Source organism: Leucopleurus acutus (genome assembly GCF_964270905.1).
Source record: "Leucopleurus acutus genome assembly, chromosome: 16".
Lineage (NCBI taxonomy): Eukaryota > Metazoa > Chordata > Mammalia > Artiodactyla > Delphinidae > Leucopleurus > Leucopleurus acutus.
In genome coordinates this window covers 52975155-52999568 of record NC_139158.1, presented here as the reverse complement: position 1 = coordinate 52999568, position 24414 = coordinate 52975155, and the positions used below count along the sequence as shown (strand labels likewise).

The window sequence follows — 24414 nt, the reverse complement described above, 5'->3', positions numbered from 1 at the left end:
TTCTCAAACCAGAAACCAAGGAGGTGTGTGTGTGTGTGTGTGTGTGTGTGTGTGTGTGTGTGTGTGTGTGTGTGTGTGTGTGTGTGTGTATGAATCTTCCCTCTCCTTCACCTGAGCAAAGTCTACCTTTAAAACATTTTATTTTATTTTTAATAGTAAAACAATTATTAAAACATTTTACAACTACATTTACATCATATAAAAATTTAAATTTCATTTAAAAGTATCAATTATAGTGGTGTTGGATTCACATTAGCAATCACTACATGATCAAAGAGAGTGCTTTCCTTTGCTTTATTACACAGTTATTTCTATTGAGTTAACCACTCAAGTTTCAGACTGCTTTATTTTTTTTCTCCAGGTATACTCCTTTCTTTAGGGCTCCTAAAGCTTCAAACAATTGTTCCTTCCTATCTTTAAACTCAGTCCTGTCTCAGTTTAATTCAACATCTATTAGCAGATATTGATTTCAATCTTATTCTTCTTAGCTATTATTATGACATACAGGGAAACAAAAGAAGCATCAAAGCTTAACATTTGCCAAGTGTTTTTTATTTATTAGGGGCCATGATTAGCACTGAATCTCAGTCTTCAGGGAAGAGCTGGGAAAGTGAAAACTATGATCTCATCTTCCATTTAGAGACTAAAAAGCCTGCTGTAAGTGGGCTCTGAGTGATGCTAAGTTTAATCACTTGGTTAACCAGTGATTGAGACAGACCTCTCCAGTGGAAATGCAGTTTTCCCTTGGTAATGGGTAGGTCATTTGTGGGGTGATATGTTGGCACCATACAAATACCCATTACCCCACAATCTTCTGCCCAAGAGTTTTACAAGTATTGATGACAATGGCCCTGGTTGGCCATCATGCTACTTTCATGCATCCACTCCACACGATTCCTATAACATTTAATAAACTGTAATATTATACTTATGTTCGGTATTCGGAAGGCATCTGAAGTTGTATGGCACTTAATTTAAAAGGCTTTAAAGGCCTGTTCAGCAGTCACTTGTTAACAGCAGAACTATAATTTTATTAGCACCAGCTTCTAAGTCTGTAGTGGTTCCCAACTTTGGCTGCTCCACAGGAACACGAGGCTGCCCCACCAGTACCAGTGTAATCAGAGTCTCTAGGATGGCAGCCAGGGGTCAGTAGTTTTCAAAAGTCCACAGGTGATTCCCCTGGACAAGTAAGGATGCAAACCACTGCTCTCAATCATAGTAATGGCACTTCTTACCACTTCAAATTCAGAAAGGTAGAGTTTTGGCGAATCAATAAGCTGACTTTACAGTTCTCTGAAAATGTGAAGAAAGTGCAACACTGTCAGTTTTCGCTAGAAAACTAGTGCTCTTGAAACTCATAATTCCTTAAGAAGAATCCAACATCACAGACGTTAAGCCACACTGCATGATTTTTGGGAAATCGAGTCCAGAATAAGGCATGTTTTCTGCCCAATTCTCAAAGAGATCACACTAATATTGTATAAGTGATTAAGAAGGGCCCAGACCTGGAATCCACGACAAAGAAATGAAGCTGATAATTTGGTGGAGGGAGCAGAGACGGCAGCAGTCTAATTTTGCCTACGGGGTCCAAAAGTGGCCTTAAGTAAGCTTCCCTCAGAGAAGAAATTGACATCATCATGAAATACTAATGATACTCAGATATTTCAAATCTATCCCTAAGCCATTTTTTTCAACCAGAAATTTACTGCATTTCCCAAACTACACAAAAGTAAAAGTTTCAAGTAAGAGCCCAACCATCAGTCATGTCCATCTTTCTGCAAAAGTCACACAAAAGGATGATGGAGAGAACATCTTTATAACAGTTACACACTTCAAAACCACAAGCACCCAACCCAAGGGTATGTTAGCTAGAATTATGTAAGATTCACCTTTTAATTGTGTCCTGTGTCCTGCCAGGTCCGGTAAGGAGGGCTCTCACCCAGCTGGCAGGCCAGGTGTGACAGTCAGGCGCCTCCTTCCCCCATCCCCACCCCTGGCCCCCTGCCTACTGATGAATGTCCCTGAAGCTGAGTGGTGAGAGGTGGGAGCAGACAAGTGGCCCAGGAGGGCAGCGGGAGGAAAGCCTTGTTTGTATGTTATAACAATGACAGTGATGCTCATGACAATGGGACTGCTCAAGCTCAAACCGTGTCAACAATGCGGATACAGAGCCTCAGGAAGACTGAAGACATGAGCATCTATTTGTTGGCCCTGAGTGGGCAGCAGCCGGAAAGTGAAAGTGCCACTGGATCCCTCTCCCTCTCTTCTGCATTACAGCTCCCATCTTACCTGGTCCATCACAAGGAGGGAGCCTGGGTCAAAGGGTGGCCCAGAGTGGCAGGGATGCCAGGAGGGGACAGAAGGAGCTCTGGGGTGAGGAGTGAAAAGAGAGAAAAGTCTCACAGGCACTCCAGCCACCAGCTGTCAGAAGTTCTCCAGGCCAGGCCAAACTACAGGAAGGGAAGCCCCGAGCAAGGGGAGCTGAAACCCGAACACGGTCAAAGTGATGACTGAAAACGCTTAATCCCTCTGTCAGTCAAAGAAAAGCTGCTGTGTCTTCAGTCCCCATCACTAAGGAGGCCCAGCACATTATTGGATTCTGGGTACTGGAGAAAAATGCATGCCTCATTAAAGAGGTCTTGCCAATCACAAGGAAGCAGAGCATCCATGGGCAGCTGCCTGGTCCTGGCATCTCAGTTTGGCATGGAGGGGTGGCAGCTGCTCTTTGGGGGAAATCTCTCTCACTTCACCTGAGGCAAAGCTGCTGGCAACAGTGTCTCCATTTAGAGGCTCCCCTGAGTGCCTGAGGGAGCTCTCCTAAATGCCACCAGTGATGTGCAACACAGCACCGCCACTGTTCAACCTCAGCACCCACTCTGCACGGCCACCAGTGGTGGCCCCGCTCAGCAGGCAAAACTCAAGGCCATTCTCACTGCAATAGGATGAGGCCAACCTGCAATACGGACCTCAACCATGTCCCTCAGGAAGAAGTTAGAATCTTATTTCAGTCTATTATCTATTGTAACCCGCCCAAAGCAGCTTAGAGCAACCTGCTAATTTTTGTCACCACCAATAATCACAGGGGGATAAAGGCCACCCCCACCCCACTAGAGAGACCACTCCCACTACCTGCAGCCCAAAGGGGCACAAGGCACTTCAGTTAGGTTTTGCAGCCCCCATTCCATTGGTCTGGGTGGGGTCAGATGGGTATAATAATAGGGTATTGTATTTATGATTTTCAAAACGAGTTCTTACCTTTAACAGAATGACACATTTGGTATCTCTTTCAAAACAATTGATTAGAAAAAGCTATAATTTGATGATCATTATAGGTGGGTAAAGGGTACATGGGGGTTATTGTACTATTTTCTGTACTTTTATGTATGTTTGAAAGTTTCCATAATAAAAAGTGAAAAAAAAAATTGAGTTCTTGTACAAAAATATAGAACAAAGTGGCTCATACCATTATGATTTGTGTATGATTCATACTTGTTACAAGCAAAATAACATGTTGCCTTAAAATACTACCAGAATATAATAAGGAAAAAAATGGAAATGGATGAATTCCTAAAAATGCCACACATCTACTGGTAGCTACAATTTCCAAATTCAATACATCATTCCCAAGATAAGTTAAAAGGCAAACATTTTGGGCTTCACTGGTGGCACAGTGGTTGAGAGTCCACCTGCCGATGGAGGGGACACGGGTTCGTGCCCCGGTCCAAGGCAAACATTTTAAAAGGAAGGTCTGAAAAACATACATTTTTCAAAGGATCACCTGCAAGTTTAAGAATTAATTCCAAGTTTTCTACATTCTCAGAACTCATAAAGTCTCAAAAATCCTGTGGATCAGTCCCTTTTCCAGCCCACTTTCTAACCTTCTGGAATATGAAACCCATACACCATCCAGTGACACCTCCAATTAACAGCTGGGTTGCCACGCTATACTTCTCGGCTGAAGGCCCAGATTCCTACCCAAACACCTTGCACCACCATGGCTACTTTTTAGCAAGGTCTGCAAGGTCCAGTGACACAAAATTTCCCTCAGTCTCCTTAACTGGCTGTGGCCATTTTGGCAAGCTTGTCTCATGATGACCCCTGCAGGGGCTCGGCGTGGTGGGACGTGGAGTGGCAGGCATGCTGCCACCGGCGCGAGATGGCTTCCAGCATGTGGGGCAGATGTTTAAAACATATTTTAGATCCACCCATTCTCTCCATCCCCACTGCCACCACCCTGATCTGCACTGACACCATCCCTGGGCTAGACTCTACCTGTCTCGCCTCTCCACATGGCCTTTTCCACTCTCTGCTCACCGCGTGCGCTGCTAACATCCCAGCTCCTCACTGGCCACAGGCCTGCATGATCTGCTTCCTGCCCTCCTCGCTTTCTCAGTTTACACTCCTCTCCCACCCTTTCACTGGCCACCTTTCTGGTCCTCAACACACGGAGCTCTTTCCGATTTGGGGCCTGTGCGGATGCTATGCCCGTTCCTGGGAACGTTCCTCCCCTGCTCGTCACCTGGCTGGGCCATGCTGTCTTTATTTTTAATTTTTGTTTTTTTATTTTTGCGGTACGTGGGCCTCCCACTGCCGTGGCCTCTCCCGCCGCGGAGCACAGGCACCGGATGCGCAGGCTCAGCGGCCATGGCTCACGGGCCCAGCCACTCCGCGGCATGCGGGATCCCCCCGGACCGGGGCACGAACCCGCGTCCCCTCCTGCATCGTCAGGCGGACCCTCAACCACTGCGCCACCAGGGAAGCCCGGCCATGCTGTCTTTAGATCTCACTTGCAGTCCTCCCCTCAGAGCAACCTCTCCTAGCCCCCATCTAATGTCTAATGCAGGGCCACACTCCCACAATTAGTCCCTGACTTAGGAAAGGTTTATTTTTTGTTTTTTTCTGAACAGTCCTTATCTAGACTATGATTCTTTACATCCCTAGTTTTTTTCTTAATCTGTCTTACTTTAAGTCACCCGAGGAGAGCAGAGGGGTCACATCTGTCTTGTTCACTGCTGCACATCTAGCACTTGGAACAGTACCTGCATAAAATCAGTGCTCACATATTTGCAGAATGAAATGCCAGAGATGAGCTGCTTTTAGAATAAGCCATGTATTTCCTATAAATGCTACCAGATTACTTATTCCTGAAATATGGCATGATTTGACCCTATTTCAGCAGGGACATTCCTTACACTTATATATACTAATATAAAATTAATTACAAATATGACAATTCACTCAAAATTAAAACTGTGAAAAAGTTATTATGGCTTGGCCTTATCTGTCTCACCAAGCATTATACAGTTTGCCATTATGGCCAAAAGTTACCCCAGCAGTATTCTGCTAGGCAGCCAAAGACACCATCAGTCTTATTTTCCACACGGATACATGAGCAATTCCTTCATGAACTATAATTCAAGAAACAGTTGCTCCTCTATCTTATGAATAATTTATACGGAAGGAAGGATGGTAAATGGTGTTCACCATATTTTGTAAAGAGAAAACAGGTGACATGGTGCAGAAGTTAGAGGAGAGGATTTCTGTAACCCACCTGAATCTGGGTACTTAATTCCCAGTATCCTAACAACCAGCTGAAACATATGTGGGTCACAAAACCAGAAACACAACATGGGCCAAGCATAGGCATGTGTAGTCTGGGTAACCAGAAGTGAATATGAAGAAAAATGTAGACTGTCAAGTTCTATGGGTTGTTAACTTGAGACCTTCTGTTCTATTAATAACACCTTGTCATTAAAAAACAAGTTACGTTAGAGAAGCCGGGGATTTCCAGCCAGTCAGAGGCTCAACTGATTGCCACTTCTTCTCTAAGATATAGTTCTGCAGGTCTTCATAGATTCCTGGGCCACGGTAACGGCGGAATATCCCATCCTTTGCACTGTAAATTATAAAAACAAATAGAAAATAAATCCATTAAAATATCAAGTATTACAGACAATGAAAATCAAAATAACTATTGGTTTTACATGTGAACTCCACTCTGAATTTTAACTTGGCTTAAATGAAGAAAAAGAAATGTTATAGTTAGGTATAAGTCAGAAAGCACGCATAAATACTTATCTAGTACAAATGAGGAATTCCAAAACAGAAAGTATTAAATATTCTATTTTATTACTGCACAATTTGTGACTATAAGCAAAGTCCTTGGCACTGTCTAATCTGCCAAGTTACTTTTTATTATTTTTGCAACCAATTATTCCGATTTTTCTCTTATAGCAGCAAAACAGCAATTGTTATCAAGTTTTAAAAAATTGTATCCAAATTTCCAAATCTATGTCATCCAAGTCCCTCCCCTGAAAATTAACAAAATGCCTCTTAGTCTCACATACGCCTTTCGTCTTCCCTCCCTCTCGCTTTCTTGCCAGTCAAGCTTCCTAGAGGAGGAGTCTACACTTGCCATTTTCTCCTCTTACATTACTCATTCAACACTCCTGCAGTCGGGGGTCCTGCGTCCATGACTCCATGGAAACTGCTCATATTAGAGGTCTCCAATGACTCTTAAGTGCCATATCCATGGAGCACTTTTCTGCCATTTTTCCTGGGTGGGTCATTGGCACTGTCCACTGCTGAGCCTCCCTTCCCTTGGCTTTTATGACATGAGCTCTCTGGACTTCTTCCTACTACTCTGTCCATCCCTTCTCATTTCCACACTCCCTATTTCCCTTTGCAGATGTCCTAATGGTGGTCAACTCAGGTTCTATCCTTGACCTGCTTCTCTTCCCAATGTATCTATTTCTCATTGTCTATATTTCTACTGTTATCTAAACCCCAGTTTGTATCTCTAGCCTAGATCTTTCTTAAGAGCTTTAGATCCTGAAATCAAGCTATCACCTAAACTTCCCCATTTGGAATTAGCATAAACCCTTCACATTATCTTCTCTATTCTGGCCTCTATCTTCCAAACTTCACCTTATTCTAACGGCTCCTCAAAGGCTTTCACTAGTTAAGAATGGCCCATTGGTAAGTCATCACAGGCTCCTTCCTCCTTATGGCTAATCAATCACCAGTTCCAATGATCCCATCTCCTAAGTATCTCCGGAATCCATCCCTTTCTCCTTCCCCCCTCTCACTACCTAAGCCTCTCTGGCCCCATCACCCAGGATGATCCAGCTGTACCCTATGGGCCAGCCACAGAGAACTAGTTACAGTTCTCTGAAGGTTATCTCCTTTTCTCCTGGGCTTTTCCATGATACATCCTCTATCTGGAAAGGCCTTCTCTACCTTGCCTGCTTAACCTATTCCTTCCTATCTATTAAGAATCATCCCATCTTTTACATCATCAGAAAAATCTTCTTTGACCTCCTCACCTATTTGCTACCTGAAATTAGGTTCCTTTCTCTGTAGCACCCTGAGCATTCCTCTCTTCTAATCACTATCATTCAGTGCAGACCAGTCTTTCTCCCTTCAAATGCTAAGCTGCATGAGTGACGTTTATGGAAAACAACTTAGAATACTGGTACACATCTACTGATTTCTAATCTTTGTAAAACCAGAAAATTATTTGAACTTACTGAAAAAATGCTGGAAGGGTAGTGACAAAGAAGCGGCCACTCAAACCTACAAGAAGCATAGACAAAAAAAGTTACAAGTCAAACTCAGACTAAACCAAGCATCTAACTTAAGGTGCAAGAACAAACAGCCTTGAGCTTGTTCTTACAACCACATTAGCAAAATCTTTCCCATTACTGAATCACATTTACTATTTTTTTTAAATAAATTTTTACCCATTTTTATTTACCTAATACTTTCTAGTCATGACATACAACTTGCTTATCTTTGATGTGTTAAACTAGAGTTTTCTGGCTTGTGTAATACTTAGAATTATATGGTGGCTGAAAGGATAGGTTTTAGAGACATGCAATCTGGGTTAAACAACTAAATTCTCCATTTACTAGCTTTGTGTCCTTAGATAAATTACTTAACCTTTCTGAGTCTTGGCTACCTCATCTATAAAATGGGGATATAAAAGCCTAACTGAATTGTTCTGAAGTTATATTGGATCATTATATCAAGTGTGTAGCACATAGTAAAGGACTCAATAAATAATAATAGGTATTATTACATCAGTCATACATTTAAAAAATAATAAGGAATACAAAATAAGTTATGTATAATCTTTGCACATTTATAATATTTGCAAGTACTGTCAAGGGATTCTATATACATTAAATAGATTTTTTTCAATTTGTCTTGGCAAACCTTTACTAAACACTAACTACATATCAATTGTTATGCCAGGTACACCGTGAAGACAAAGATAAAGAAAACCCTTAGTCACTCAGCAAATATTTACTAAGCACCTTCTTTGTTCTGGGCACTGTGATAACTATTCAAGATATAGATAAACAAAAAATGCGTACAGTCTAGTGGCAGAGGGAAAAACTTAATCAAAATAATCACAACCATGACTACAAACAGAGATTGATGATATTAAGGGGCATGCAACAAAAACCTGAATGATATAGGAGTAATGAGCATAATGCTCTTTAAATGTTTACAAATAAATAATGTTTATGTGGGCACCAAAAGTGAGTAAGCCTGGTTCTGGCAAAGAGAAGCAAAGCTGAAGGCTATCTCTGGCCAGCATGGAAAAATGAGACATTATTTTCACCTTTCTCAAAACTTCTGCTTTTCCCATTGAAGAACAATCTGGACAAAATCAAATAGCTATTCAAATAAAGTGGCTCAAATTTTACATCTCTCCTGTCTCACCTGCAATTTGAAACACTGAAGCTTTACTTTTAATAACACGGGATATTTGCTTATACCCATTCTATAAGTTAAACCTATATTCAGTATAATAATTATTAATTAATGATGAGTCTTCCCAAAAAACAATTACTTTTTTTTTTCTGATATCAAGCCAAGTAGACTCTAAAACATCCCTATTGCACTTAAAAGAAAAGATAGTATTCTGAAGGTAATAAAAATCAATTTACAAAAAGAAACATTTACTATATACACTTATCATTGTACATCTGGGGGGGGAAAAAAAAGGTTGTACTGGCAGTTGCAAAAACACATGTGACCTGAGAAGTCCACTGAGGATTTAACAAGCATGTTCACCTCTAACATTGTTTGGAAATACAGCCCAGCAGGGGAACAAGGGTATTTTTTAATAAATTTCCAATGCTAAATTACTAGGGGAAAAAGCATTGGTAATCCTAAACTATTATATGCTTTAAGCTTAAAATAATTACTGCAAACAGTTTCACCTCATTTCTCTCCTAGCTAGAGATTCTTATGACCATTCAAAAATTTTATCTAAGGAGTTACAGTATTAAGGAATTATGCTTTGTTTATATGGCCTTTTAAAGTAGAATGAACAAACAGCATCCCATCGCTACCTCAAGTTTCTATTTAGATTTTATTTTTATCAGAATAAATAGGATTTCTAATATATGTTAGGTATCACTGAAAGCAGTATTTTTAACTTGTTCCTTAAAATCCTTCATGTGATCTTGGTCATCATTGGCCATGGCAATAAATAAAAAATAAATACATCTTTTTTTTTTTTTTTTTTTTTTTTTTTTGTGGTACGCGGGCCTCTCACTGTTGTGGCCTCTCCCGTTGAGGAGCACACGCTCTGGACGCGCAGGCTCAGCGGCCATGGCTCACGGGCCTAACCGCTCCGCAGCATGTGGGATCCTCCCAGACCGGGGCACGAACCCGGGGCACGAACCCTCCCAGACCGGGGCACGAACCCATGTCCCCTGCATCGGCAGGTGGACTCTCAACCACCGTGCCACCAGGGAAGCCCAAAAATAAATCTTAAAAGTAGTTTATAAAACATTAACTTATACAAAATCTTAAAAGTAGTTCATAAAACGAAAAGACAACCCTCAGAATGGGAGAAAATATTTGCAAACGAGTCAACGGACAAAGGATTAATCTCCAAAACATACAAGCAGCTCATGCAGCTCAATATTAAAAAAACAAACAACCCAATCCAAAAATGGGCAGGAGACCTAAATAGGCATTTCTCCAAAGAAGACATACAGATGGCCAAGAGGCACATGAAAAGCTGCTCAACATCATTAATTATTAGAGAAATGCAAATCAAAACTACAATGAGGTAACACCTCACACCAGTTAGAATGGGAATCATCAGAAAATCTACAAACAACAAATGCTGGAGAGGATGTGGAGAGAAGGGAACCCTCTTGCACTGTTGGTGGGAATGTAAATTGATACAGCCACTATGGAGAACAGTATGGAGGTTCCTTAAAAAACGAAAAATAGAATTACCATATGACCCAGCAATCTCACTACTGGGCATATACACAGAGAAAACCATAATTCAAAAAGACACATGTACCCCAGTGTTCACTGCAGCACTATTTACAATAGCCAGGTCATGGAAGCAACCTAAATGCCCATTGACAGACGAATGGACAAAGAAGATGTGGTACATATATACAATGGAATATTACTCAGCTATAAAAAGGAACGAAATGGGTCATTTGTAGAGACATGGATGGACCTAGAGACTGTCATACAGAGAAAAGTAAGTCAGAAAGAGAAAAATATCATATATTAACGCATATATGTGGAATCTAGAAAAATGGTACAGATGAACCATTTGCAAGGCAGAAATAGAGACACAGATGTAGAGAACAAATGTATGGACACCAAAGAGGGAAACTGCGGGGCGGGGGTGGTGGTGGGATGAATTGGGAGATCAGGATTGACATATATACACTAATATGTATAAAATAGATAACTAATAAAAACCTGCTGTATAAAAAAAATAGTTCATAAAACACATTAAATTATACAATATGAATTTCCAGATTCATGAGCCAGCTTACCTGGGGATAAACTCCACTTCTGCCTCTTAATAGTTTTTAATATGAGACAGTTAATTTAAACTCTCTGGGCTTCAGTTTTCTTATTATAAATGGGCATCACAATTTCTATCTTGCAGTATTGTAGTATTAAGTGATTTTATATTTATATAGCACATAGAAAACAGGGTCTGACACATAAGTACTTAATAAATGTTATTAATTTCTTTATTTAAATCTCTGATTCAAAGTTAGAATAAAATAAGAGGATGTAACAAACACTAGTTTAGTCTTAAGTGCTTTGGAAATTGTGCCTTATTTTGGATAACATAACTTAAAATTTTATAAATAAATGCACCCATGAAAATCAATGCGAAAATAAAAAAGAAACACAGTGATGGATGGTCTCTGAGATTTCTGCATCTTTCTCATTCAGGCTAGACGGTACAACAGCACACTTGTTCCCCAAATGGCTACATTAAAGGGTATAAGAAATTTATAGTTTTTGATATGAATGTCTTCTAATTTTTAATACTGATACTATGAAATGTTAAGGGAGACCTTCATCACCTGAAAAGTTAAACCATGACCACCTTGGAACACAGAAGCACCATGTGAGGTTGTGGCTTTATGATTTAAAAACAAGTATAGATCTTAAAGAATTATAACAGGGCAGCAGCTCATTTCAAGGTTTGCATAATGGTTCACTGACACAAACTTCAGAAAGTATGGAAGAAACAAGCACACCTCAAATACTTAAGGAGACATCCCAAAATTTCTACGGTACCTTTTATACTTTAAGGGTAACTTCCACTTTAAAATGAAGATTGCACTGCAGCATAAAATGACATTAATCCAAAATGCAGAAAAAAATTTAATTTCTTATTAGCAAGCTTATCTTAAACACATATAGCAAAAGAAAAAGAAGAATTAAAGATTAGAGAAATAAAATTTATGGCAGGGAACTAATTTCATATGCAAAAGCACAACAGAAATTATTTAAATTTAATATTAATGGGGACAGCTACTAGCTTTTGTTCTATCATTTATTAGCTGTGTTATTTTAGGCATGTTACTTAACCTCTCTGAGCCTCAGTTTTATGAGTAATAATATATAAATAGTTTGTTCTTCCTAGGATTGTAATGAAGCTAAAATGTATGTAAGTGCTTAACACAATTACAGGCTGAAGTAAATGCTACTAAATGTTAGTTTTTTTTATTAATTTTTATTAGAGTATGGTTGCTTTACAATGTTGTGTTAGCCTACATTGCAGAACAAAATGAATCAGCCATACACATACAGATATCCCCTCCCTTTCATACTTCCCTCCCATTTAGGTTACCACCAGGCATTAGGCAGAGTTCCCTGTGCTTTACAGTACGTTCCCAGCAGTTGTCTATTTTATACATAGTATCAATAACACATATGTGTCAATCCCAGTCTCCCAATTCCTCCCTCCCCACCCCTTTCCCCCTTGGTATCCATACATTTGTTCTCTACGTCTGTGTCTCTATTTCTGCCTTGCAAATAAGATCATCTATACCATTTTTCTAGATTCCACATGTATGAGTTACTATACGATACTCGCTTTTCTCTGACTTACTTCACTCTGTATAACACTCTCTAGGTACATCCACGTCTCTACAAATGACCCAATTTCATTCCTTTTTATGGCTGCGTAATATTCCACAGTTAGTTATTATCACCAAAGAGAGAAGTAGAAGGAAAACAATTTTAAAAAAAAAGTAAAACTAATCTTACCTTTGAAATTGAAATAAAGTTGTCAGTAAAAATAGAATACAAAAGACTAAGTTTTACAATTATAAAATTAAAATATCAACACTAACTAAAGTACAGTAAACTAAATTGTCTTCTATAATAAATTAGTGGCTTTAAAGACAGCACTTATTCTTGACCATGGTAAGGGTCTGGTTTACCTCTCATCTAGTGCAACAGCCATGGGTGTTCTGAGCAGCTGCTCTTTTCCTGTCCTGGACAACTAAGCTCATCCGCATGGAACAGAAGGTTCAAGTATATACTCATTAAATTTAATTTTCCAAAGTCAACTCAACTGAAACATCATCTGGCCTATGCAGTATTGAACAGGCAATATAAAGCAATCTAATCTAAGGCCTGTGCTCTCCTTGACTTCTACATCTCAGCTGTAAAAATGCAGTGTCTTTATAATCCTGAAATCTTATTTTCTATTTCAAATACCTAAAAAATCTCTTATTAGATATACCAATGGAAGAGTTACAGGCATAACTGAAGAGTATGCATTAACACCTCAAAAATTCTTGCTTTCCCTTCTTTTTAAAAAAGAAATGAAATTATCCCTAACTAGCACTCCTGTGCACAGCAGCCCTGATGAAAGATACAGTAATGCAGATCTGTACCCAAATATCAATCTGTATACAGAAATATCTAGTAAAGAGCTCAGCCCTGGGGAAAATAATATCATTTTGACGGCTTCCCACTCATTCAGGAGGTAAGATTTTGTAAAAATGAAGTAAACACTTAAATAGCTTCCAAGAATAGGGACAAGCTGCCCCAGAGGTTTGCCACATAAGGCATGTTCTCTTCATTCAGCTTTCAGGACCCCATACTTCTCCATCTCCTTCCTGCTTCACTGGCTTCTCCTTTTCTGTTGCTGGAACTTCTTTTCTTCTAAATGTTGTAATGCCCCAGTTCTCAATCCACAGAACACTTCTCTGCACACACTCCCTAGGTAATCTCAATTCGTCCCTTTGCTTCAAATACCATCTACACTGATGATCCTTAAATGTCTATCTCTAGCTCACCTCTATTTGGATTTCTATGAAACATCTCCAAATTAAACCCTGTCCCAAACCTGATCCTCCTTCAGTCTCCTCCATCTTCTTTCCTCTCACCAAGTGCTACAACCAATCTACTGGGAAATCCTTTAGGATATTCCACCCAAATGCCGTATCTCCAATCCAGTCACTTACCATTGCTGCTACTAGTGCAAGCCACCATCCTCTCCACTCTGGGCTATTGCATTAACCTCTGAACTTCTCTTCTTGCTTACACTTCCGACCTCCTACAGACAATTTTTCACATAGCCAAATGAATACTTATAAAACATGAATCAAATCATGTCACGCCCGTGCTCAAAACCTTCCAGTAGCTTCCTTTCTATCATACTTGGTATAAAACCTAAACTCCTTGCCATGGCCAACAACAGCCTAAATGGTCTGGTCCCTAGCTCCTTCTCCAGTCCCTTTGTCTCAAGGACCCCACTGGCTACCATATTGTTTTTCAAATAAGCCAATTACTCCTACCTGCACATGCTGTTTGCTCTGCCTGGAATGCTCCTCCCCTAAACCTTGTTGAAATTCATTTCCTTAATTTGTCAAGACCTACAGTCAAACAGCCCTTCCCTGGACATCCTATTAAAATAGTGGCTCCCACCATTTTCTACATTTTTACCCTGCTTTCTTTTTCATCATAGCCCTTACTACCACCAGACATTATTTCCCAGTTTTCTTTTGTGATTGTTTATCCCCTTCACTAGAATGTAAGTTCAATGAGGAGCCAGGTCTTTTCTTCCTTATTCACCTGCACCATTATTTACCTGCATCATTCGTCTGTATCACTGCTATCCAGAACAGGGTCTGGTGCATGGTATCAACTTAAAAATTGGTTGCATAAACATATTATTTCTAAATGCTATTAAAATATTATTTGAAAGCATTAGGTTTGTAATTTAAAGTAAAATTATAAACATAAAATAGTTTTATAAACATAAAATAATCTAAAGTGAAATATTCTCTAGGCCACTCAGTCACGTGTGTAGAATTCTGGCTCCTAATTTTTACTTATCAGTTACAGGTTTTCAGTTGTTACCATTTAAAAGAATTCTACTTTAAAAAGCCTCTACTTTAAAAATACTAAGACACAAAACAACCACATTTTGTTTTTTGAACTTTGTTTCTTCACTAGTTTCATAGGACATCAGACCAAAGACTTTTTTTCTTCTTCTTTGAAGAGGTTTTACACTTATATAAATACTATGAGTCAATGATAAATTTGCTTTCAATATATTTTGTCATAATCAATTTCTCTTACTTCATTATCGAAAAAGCATTTCATCCATTCACAATGGAAAAACAGTTTATAAGTCTACATTTTAGGAGGAAAGACAGTATTCAGTTAGACTTTAGATCTGTGAATCCATCACAAAGCTAACTGTTTAATTCGTTTAATTAAATCATGCTGTGAATTCACAGCAGGTATGCCAAAAGGCTGAAATGGGAATAGGCCGGCTGCATGTCTAAGAAACGCATCATAAAATGTGTCTGGTGCCCACAAATTAACAAGGACTCAAACTATTAAAAACACAAAAACAAGTTTACCACAGATATGTCATTGCAATGATTTGACCTCCAAGCAGGAAAACTAATAGCCCAAATCATGAACTAATAACTATAACTGTCCATCTCTAAATAGCAGAGAGGCAGAAGTGGTTTTGTTTTAAATGCTTAAAAAGATTGAGGCTTGAGGACTCATGGCTTGTAGCAGAAATCTCTCTCCATGGGTTTGTCAACACATAGATCTTAACAGACACCATTCATTTTGTTGTCCCAGTAACTGGTAATTCATTATTTTGTGTTTATTGAACTCAGTTATTACAGAGAAGGAATAGCTACATTTCCACACCTACCATCTTTTTCCCCCTTGTGAAAGGATGCAATAGGTAGAAATTAAATATAGATAGGAAAACAATTACTTATAAAGTTTTAAAATAGTCAAATTTGAGATTTAAATCATAAAAACCCAACTTTTCTCAATTTATATATAATACACAAAGTTACATAAAGTTATTTTTAAACTATAAATACAAATTTACTGTGTGTATCTTTTCAGAATTAAAGTCTCCTTTATCTCCCTCTTTTGAAAAATTATATCATTAACAACTAATAAATGTAGATGGTGACAGAATTAGAAATTTACCATTCTGTAGCTCTTAATAAAATATTTGATTCAGGTAAGATCATTACAGATCTTAAAAGCCTAAAGTATCACCCCACAGATTACTTTCCAGCTACAAAGTGGGGTCTTTTCTTTACAACTGAGATGTTTAGTGTCATCACCTTAACCAAATGCTCAAATTCAACATCACTAATAGTGACAGTACATGTCTTACGACGGGATACAATATAAAGTCACAGCATCATCTTTCCATAAATGTCTAATCCAAATTATGCATTTACACTGAAGTTCAAGTTTACAGAAAATATAAGAACAAGTTAAATGTCACCATAAGGAAACATCTAGGCAAATCCTTGGCCTGTTCTCTTCAGAATATCAATGGCATAGAAAGAATGGAGGACTATTCTAGATTGACAGAGACTAAGAACACATAACAACCAAATGTAATTGGTGAACCATGATTGGATCCTGGTTTAAAAAACTATAAAAAGTCATGTGGGAAATAATTAGGGAGATTTTAATATGCTGAAGTATTGAAGAGTGAAGTCTCATGATGTCTGCAACTTATTTTCAAATGACTTAGCAAAAAAATAATAAAAATATAAATATATATACATATGTATGTGTAAATACAAACACAGACAGATGGCAGATATGCTAAAATATTATCTTGATTTTAGGTGGTCAGTTCATGGGTAATCAATATTCTGGTCTTCCAACTTTTCTGAATGCTTGAAAAAATTAAAATTAAAAGCAACTAACTTTTGCATTTAATGTTCAACATTTACAGTACCTGGTTCTTGAATGACATCTACCTTCCCCACACTGATCTGAAGTATTTCACCATTCTTTGCAAAAGTCTCCCATTCTGAATCAGTCTGCTGACAGGATGGACACCAAGGGGCATAACTATAAAAGAATAATAGCTAATCAATATACATACATGAAAAATATCTGTAAAATAAAATAGAGAAATAGAGTATTTAAATTGACAAAATAAATTCTTAACTAAAGGGAGACACAAAAGCAAGTTTTCCCAAAGTCATTAGACAAAGAAAAACAGAAGCACATTTCCCTCCTAGAATTTAATATAAATATTATGAATATATAATATTTATATTTATATATTATAATATTATTATATTATTTATATATTATAAGTATATAATATTTATATATATATTCCAGGAGGAATATCAATCCCCTGGGAAAAAATTAGCCAAAGTTTTAAGATTTTTCACAAATTACTATAATACTTAAAGTATTTTATTTCAATGTTATTGCTACAATCAACCCAAATTTTATCACTTTCCAGATAGTTTTTGATATTTGAGGGTGAACACTGTTTTGAAAGTGCTACTAAAGGAGAACAATTTTCATAAGGGTGCTCCTAAACTAGCCAAACCAGTTTCAAATCCATCAAAGCTACAAATCTGATGAGCAAAGACCACAAGATCTGCTAGTGGGTCCTCAAGAATGTGTGTCATTTCCAAAGATCTGTGGCAGTTCTGAACCATTTCGAGAAAGAAAGCAGAAGCTATAGGCTAAACCAACTCTACCTGACACTTAAGAATTAGAAGAACCTGTGTCTTCAATCAGAACTCTGCTTTTTACATTAAGTTTTTTCATTCAATAAACATGAACTGAGCACCAACCAAGAAGCTGAGGCTATAGCTGTGAACAAGACAGATGTGCCTCCTCTCCTTAGGGAGTATACAGTCCAAAGAGGTAATTACAAACCAGGTGGCAAATGTGAGTATAGAAAAGATGGTATAGAGACACTCAGGCGCTGGGTGATCTCAGAAGGGCCCAAAGAGAAAGAAGCAACTGTGCTAAGATCTAAAGGAGGAGTAACAGTCAGAGAGGGATCAAGGAATGTTCTAATCTAAGCAGAGAGAACAATGTGTGTGAAGGTGCAGAGTACTGAGCATTTAACTAAAGTTGTATAAAGAGTTAGCACTCTATTTGAAGCTCCATGGTTAGCCCTAAAGAGGTAAGAGAATTCTGATCAGATTCACATTTTGTAAAATGCACCCAGCAGTTCTGTGGATAATGGATCAGGGAAGAATATGATGGAAGCAAAGAGAAGAGGTAGAAGGCTGGCCCTCTCTAGCTCTATCTTTAAAAAAGACTAGTATAGGGGTTCCCTGGTGGTGCAGTGGTTGAGAGTCTGCCTGCCGATGCAGGGGACACAGGTTCATGCCCCGGTCCGGGAAGATCCCACATGCCATGGAGCGGCTGGGCCCGTGAGCCATGGCCGCTGAGCCTGCACGTCCGGAGCCTGTGCTCCGCAATGGGAGAGGCCACAACAGTGAGAGGCCCGCGTGCCGCAAAAAAAAAAAAAAAAAAAAAAAAAGACTAGTATAGCCAATTCCAAGATCATTCTAAAAGGTCATTAATCTTCCCATTATAGCTCACTGTCCAATCCCTGAGGTCCAGGAGACATGGACCAGAGAACATGGTCCAAGAACAATCTGCTGACATGACATCTTTGAATGTGGATTTTTCTATAAACACTGTATACCTACACTTCCAAGGCAAAGTACATCCTGGTATACAGTAAGTGCTCAATAACTGTTTGCAGAATACATAAGTGAACAAACTTTAAAGAAAATTATATTCTTCATCTGAGAAAATAGTTGTTTTCTACATATTTTCTAAATATCCAAATGGCAGATGAGACTGGGGCAAGCAGTTGGTAAACTCTAGGGAAAAAAGGAACATTTTATTATTAAGTACATTTCAACAGGCATTTCAATATATTGGATAAGAGTTCTGCCAGAGGCATCAGAGAGACCAATTACAAATTAACCATGTGTCTTTGAGCAAGTTAATAATCCCTCCATGCCTCAGCTTTCTCAACTATAAAATGGGATAATAACAGCAGCTACCTTAGAAGGTTATTGAAAGATTAGATGACACATGTAAAGCAGGCACATATTAAGAAAATCATTAATGTAAATGACATTTGTAATATACGCCTGGTTTCAGAGACATTTTTATGATGCGTTAGCTCATCTGAACCTTATGGCCTCACTGTTGTAAGGCAACAAGGCAGATTCAGAGAGACTTGCTGACAGTCACCTCAGACCACACAGAGCAGGAACACAGATGGAGGTATTTGTGTGATAAAAATGTCCAAGGAAAATAAGATCCAACAGAGAAAGACAGAGAGACAGACAGTAGGAATAAGAAAGACATTACCAAAAGAAAGGAAGAAAGTTTGAGGTACAGTTTAATTAACTTCTGATCCTCTTTGCTTTGTTTCCCTAGAACAGTTTCTGCATACAACTGTTTCTGCATACAACATATTTGCTATATCAGTAATGATTAAATCATGCAAATTTCATCATTTTAAAAAATCCTAGTCCCTAATCTCTAGACAGACTATTATATAAATAGAGATTTTGGTGAAACTGACCCTCAAAATATACAAATGCCACTGAGGTAATTTTAGATACTCCATTTTCTTTGTCGCTGTTACCCACTGGTCTGTGGCACTGTTAATGCCATTATTGCTAAGATTTAATCAGAGTTTATTGTGCTGGAATGTACCAAGGTCATCCATTAACCTAGTGTGTTCTTTTGGTGACGGAGATAAAGCAGCCCTGAGTCTCAGAAGTGGGAACTGGTCCACTGTTGTTGCAACTTTTTAAACTATTAGTATTCTTTTGTATCTAAAAGATAGTCATTTAGGATCTACCATGACACCTGCTAGAGAAATTTCACTAGAATGAACACTCCATGAAGGCAGTGACTGGTGCATTGCTTGTACCTAGAACAGAGCCTGGCACATTCTAGGTCACAGTAACTATTTATTACATCAATGAACAAAGGGGAGGTGATAGTGATTATCCTTAGTACCTAAGAAAATATATACAGCTGTTTCCTTCAGTGATATACTAGCTCGTTATTAAAGAACAATTAAAGTCTATTATTCATTCATTCACTGAGTCAAAAAGTATTTATTGAACACCTAGAACTTGACAGTTATTAAGGTTCTGTAAACAGGAGGAGGAAAAACTTTGTTCCTCTACTTAAAAGCTTATCATCTAGAGGAGGAGTAAGACAAAAACCAAGTACAAAAACATATAAATTGATTATAAGTTGTGATAAGGTCATGCTAGATACAAATAAGAAAGAATTTTCCTGGGTGGTTTGGGTACAGAGAAGGCAGGGCACCTGTATGAATGGTAAGAAGTGTCAGGAATGAACTCAAAGCGATGTTCTTAGTTTGCAGAAATTACAGAGATGCTAAGTCATGGGTGGACCTCTGAATCCCATAGGGAAAAGGCCTCCTCTTATATGGGTCAGGGTGCAGGCCAGCTGAAAGCATAAGCATGAGTCAGCCAGGCTCTGTGCCTTCCTCCAGGCTCCCCCACTATACAACTACTCTCCTCAGCTTGCACTGGGGATTGCAAAGCTCAGGCCAGCATTCTAGTTCTGGCCTTGCCCACCACTTACTAAGGATATGGGTTAAAGCTTTAACCTCCCAAGTTTTCGTCTCCTTTAGTTAATGAGAATGAGAATAATGATCCTGCACCAGATTTCTGGGATGCTCAAATTCTGAAAGAGGGCATTCTGAATTGCTTACACTGATGTTAGCAATGTAACTATTTACTGTGATGATGATGACGATGGAGAAGATGTGGATGATTACCCTTTGTGGAAACAATGTGAAATCAAATACTTCTATGTTAGCCTATAAGCTCCTCTTTTGCATGCTTTTAAATTACCCATAACAGTACCTAAGGCAGTGGTTTCCAGTCAGAGGCATTTGGAAGTGTGTATAGGGGATGGAGGTTTAAATATTTTTGATGTCACATGACTACTAGAATGTTATGGGCAGGGGCCAGGGATGCCAAAGGTTCTGCAATGTGTGAGCCATCCCCACATATCAAAGAACTGTCCAACTCAAAATGGTAATAGTACCCTGGTGAGAACCACTGAGGAATGCTCAAGAGAGAGGAAGCATTCAACAAACATTTGCTAAATAAACAAATGCTACCTATGCTACTTATTTCCTTCACAGCCCAGCAGACATGCCAGTCCCTTGAGATCAAGAAATGTAATTTATTCACCTTCATCCTCCCAAGTCCCCAACCCTGAACCTGACACATAACAAGCATTTAATGACTATCTCTTATACATTCAATCAATAAATCACCACTATCGATGAAACTGCAAGAAATTATAACTATTTGATATGGGCAAGTTAAGGCAATGATGTTCTCTCCAAGTCTAAGAAGGATACTAGAAAAACAACACTAAAACCAAGAGATCCTAGGGAAATACATGAGGCTTTTCTCCATCACCAGATGACTAGTTTCAATTTTGAAACATGATCATCCCAAGAACAAAGTCAGAAAAAGTATTGCTTTATAAAGATTTCTGTGCCTTAGAGATAAATATTTTAGATATTTTAACCCAAAGACATATTTTTCCTCTAGATATCAGTTTAAAGTATGTGGGTCAAAATTAAGCTTTGTAGATATCTACTTATAGACTTGGGGTAAAAAAGCCACCAGAACAGCATTATATTGTATATTTTTGTGTTTCAAAAGAACAAAAGTAGTATTCTCAAGCACTGATATGATGGGAACCAAGCAAGTGTTGGTTCAAAATAAATTATTGATACCAATCTAACCAGGAATTGTATTATAGGAACTTTGTACGAAGTGGGATCAAAAAGAAAAAGTCCCCAGAGGAGAGGTAGCATATAAACAAATGAACAAGTAAAGAACTGTCATTCAAAGTAATGTTAAAATTTTAATATTATCAGAAAGCCTCCTAACTTGCTTCTTTTGAGAAGTTAAATATATCATCACCTGTGGATCCCTAAAAATCTCCATTTATTATGACCAGTTCATCTGAACAAAGTACTAACATGGGAGCAAGTATTAACACATTTTGTTTTTCTCTTATAGACACCAGAAAAAAAAATCTGATAACTTACTGGATGTTTGAAAGAATTTCTAGAAATTTATAGTAGGCTTATAGTGGTACTGAAGATATAAATTTTATTTTTTTTAAGTGTTGGATTTTGTCAAAGGGATGAGGAATATCACAAATAAACAGCCACAATTTTCTTCAGGACGAGCACTTAGCTTCTGGAATTTGGAGGTAATGGTTCTTTCCTTTCTAGCTGCACTTCATTCATATCAACCTATTCTGAAGTGTACTCGATGAAAAGAGAACTTCTAAGAAGATCTCAAGTGTCTACACAGCTTACTTTCGGTTACAAGTATCATCCTGAACCAGAGCCCAAACATAACTCCATACAATGGACACATAGCAAGCTTACAACAATTGATTACTACACCTCAGCTTGTACACTTATGAAGTAAAATTTGAACCATCAACATAGCCATAAGAGTTGTTGGCTGTTGCTTGTTTATAATCTTAACTTGGCTTACACTTACCTGAGCTTTAGTGTTCTTAGTTTTTACTTAAAAAAAGAAAAATAAGAACATAGCTACTCCAAAAGGAACTATAAAGGAGTTGAGGCCATTAAACATAACAAGTCTTTTCTGCTTTGACCTTCATCATGCACATACACAAACTCAGTTTTAATCAGAAAACTGACATCTAGAAAACCTCCATTGTACAAGCACCTACTTAAAAAACAACTTTCTGTACTACTAGCTGATAAAACAATCTCTCTAAAACTCTTGCAATTATTACAAACATGACAGTCCTGTCATGCTTACTTTAAAATTTTCTCTCTTAAATAGAAAATGACCTCAACTCTATTCAAAGTAGTTAATTAGTTAATTTTAATCAGTGCTTCATGTCTACAGATCTCTTTAATAATTTCATTGATTTATTATGATACCAAAGGCATTTTACTTTGAAGTCTAAAATATCCCCTGCTTTGTGACCAAAAGGTAAATACTTGTTTGAAACAGTACTGTGCATTATGTTCTTTGAACAATGTCATCTACTAAGTGACTTACAACTTTTGGGCCTGAGGTTTTCAGTCTATAGAATAATCTGTTTGCAATCTAAATTCAAAGAATCAAAATTTAGTCTTAAGACAAATGAAGGAAAATTTCAATTCTGTGAAAGTCTGTGTCCTCAACGTAAAATTAGTTAAGAGATGTTAGCAATCAAGTATGTGTATCATCTGAAAACCACAGGCTAAGGAGATGTGGTCTCGGTGATTATTTCTTCAGCCATTCTCCATTTTCCTTACAAGCCCCCCACGATGGTCTCTCTAGCCTATTGAGACATCTGCCCACTGCCTATTTCAAGCCGTCTTTCGAATGGTTACTTCCTTCCTAAATTTTAAACTATAATGAATAAATCTTCCCTGTTCCTAACTCAAAACTGCATTTTCCCACCTCTCCTCAAGCCAAGGCACTATCCAATATGTACCTTTTATTGTTCAAAAGGGGCAATTTATTAATATCCTTTTCTTTAAGACACTAGCACAATTAAGTTATGATACCTACCCAGAAATCTCTACCTCTAAAAACTATAGCAAATATCAACATTTATTTGCAAACTTGTTTTAAAGCTTCAAAGGCACCCACCTTTCCGTTTATCTTTCACAAGGACATCGGGTCTTCAAAATGAAGACTGAGATACTTTGTACAGACTGGTAAGTCCTTCACCATGCTGCAATTATTCATTCAACAAGTACCTTGCCTAGTCAGTGCTACGTTATTTGTTCCGTACAGAAGCGTCACTGAATGACAGCCCTTTCCCCTCTACATACACTTTTATCAAAAGCTAGAGACTTTCTTGCAGATTTCTCTGTTCCCCTTCCTCCCCTTGGTAAACCGCTCATCCACCCCATCCCTAAAACACTTCCTCTCAAAATAGATAACTAGTCAGGCAGGAGAGGATGCGCTACACCCGCAGCCCTCAACGCGGAGGGCCGGGCGCGCATGCGCAGCGTCGGGGGCCTGGCCCAGCTCTGCAGGTCGCTGGCTGGGCGGGTCCCGGCCCGAGGTCTAGCCCAGTAGGCACTGCGGTAGTGGGAGAGGGCGGCAGCCGCGAAGGCCGTGTGGCGAGCGGGGCGGGCGGGCACACTCACAATTTCAGCATCCACTCGCCCTCCAACACCAGCGTCCAGTTGGAGGCTGTCATGGGCCGCACCAGGCTCCGCTCCTGCGGCAGCATGGCCTGCTCCGGGCCGGCCTCCGCCTCCGCAGCTGCCGCCGCCGCGACCCAGGCGACCAGGAGCGCCGTGAGCAGCGAGCCACGGCGACCGCCCTCCATGTCTGGACGCGGAGCGAGGCACCTCGGCAGGGTCTGGGGCAGAGGGTACGGCCGGCCTACGGGCCGGGCCTTCCCAAGTAGTGCGAGCAAAAACCGGGCCGCCCCACCTCCGCCCTACCGCGCCGACCAGCCCAGCTGGAGAATGGGATGGCAGTCACCGCCTCTTATCGGCCCGGGCCGCGGAGGCCACGCCCCCTCCCGCCTCGACTCGCTGTTGCCCGGGGCTTCGGTTGCCTTGGCAACGGCCGCCCTCCCCCTCCTGACCGCTGCGTTGAAAATAAACAGATGAGCCGTTGTTGCTTAACTGAGAACCTGCCCGGCGTGTGCCTGGGCTCCAGTAAGGGGTGCGGGGGTGGGGGGGGGATGGCGGTTGGTGCGTGTGGCTTTTTCTAAAGAGAAACGTCTCCAGTAATAAAAAAATGCATCACC

The 24414-nt window shown here is 39.2% G+C and overlaps 1 protein-coding gene across 1 annotated transcript in view; it reads right to left on the bottom strand.

Moving 5' to 3' along the window:
• The window catches only part of TMX4 (thioredoxin related transmembrane protein 4), a 43196-nt gene extending 19092 nt beyond the window's left edge, over window positions 1-24104 (bottom strand). The window contains exons 1-4 of the mRNA XM_082857480.1: window positions 23801-24104; window positions 16553-16668; window positions 7530-7575; window positions 5768-5896 (exon numbers count right to left, since the gene is read on the bottom strand). Coding sequence (XP_082713606.1) covers window positions 5768-5896; window positions 7530-7575; window positions 16553-16668; window positions 23801-23985 — 476 coding nt within the window. The 5' untranslated portion in view covers window positions 23986-24104. The remainder of the gene's footprint in view (window positions 1-5767; window positions 5897-7529; window positions 7576-16552; window positions 16669-23800) is intronic.
• Window positions 24105-24414: the final 310 nt, after the last annotated feature.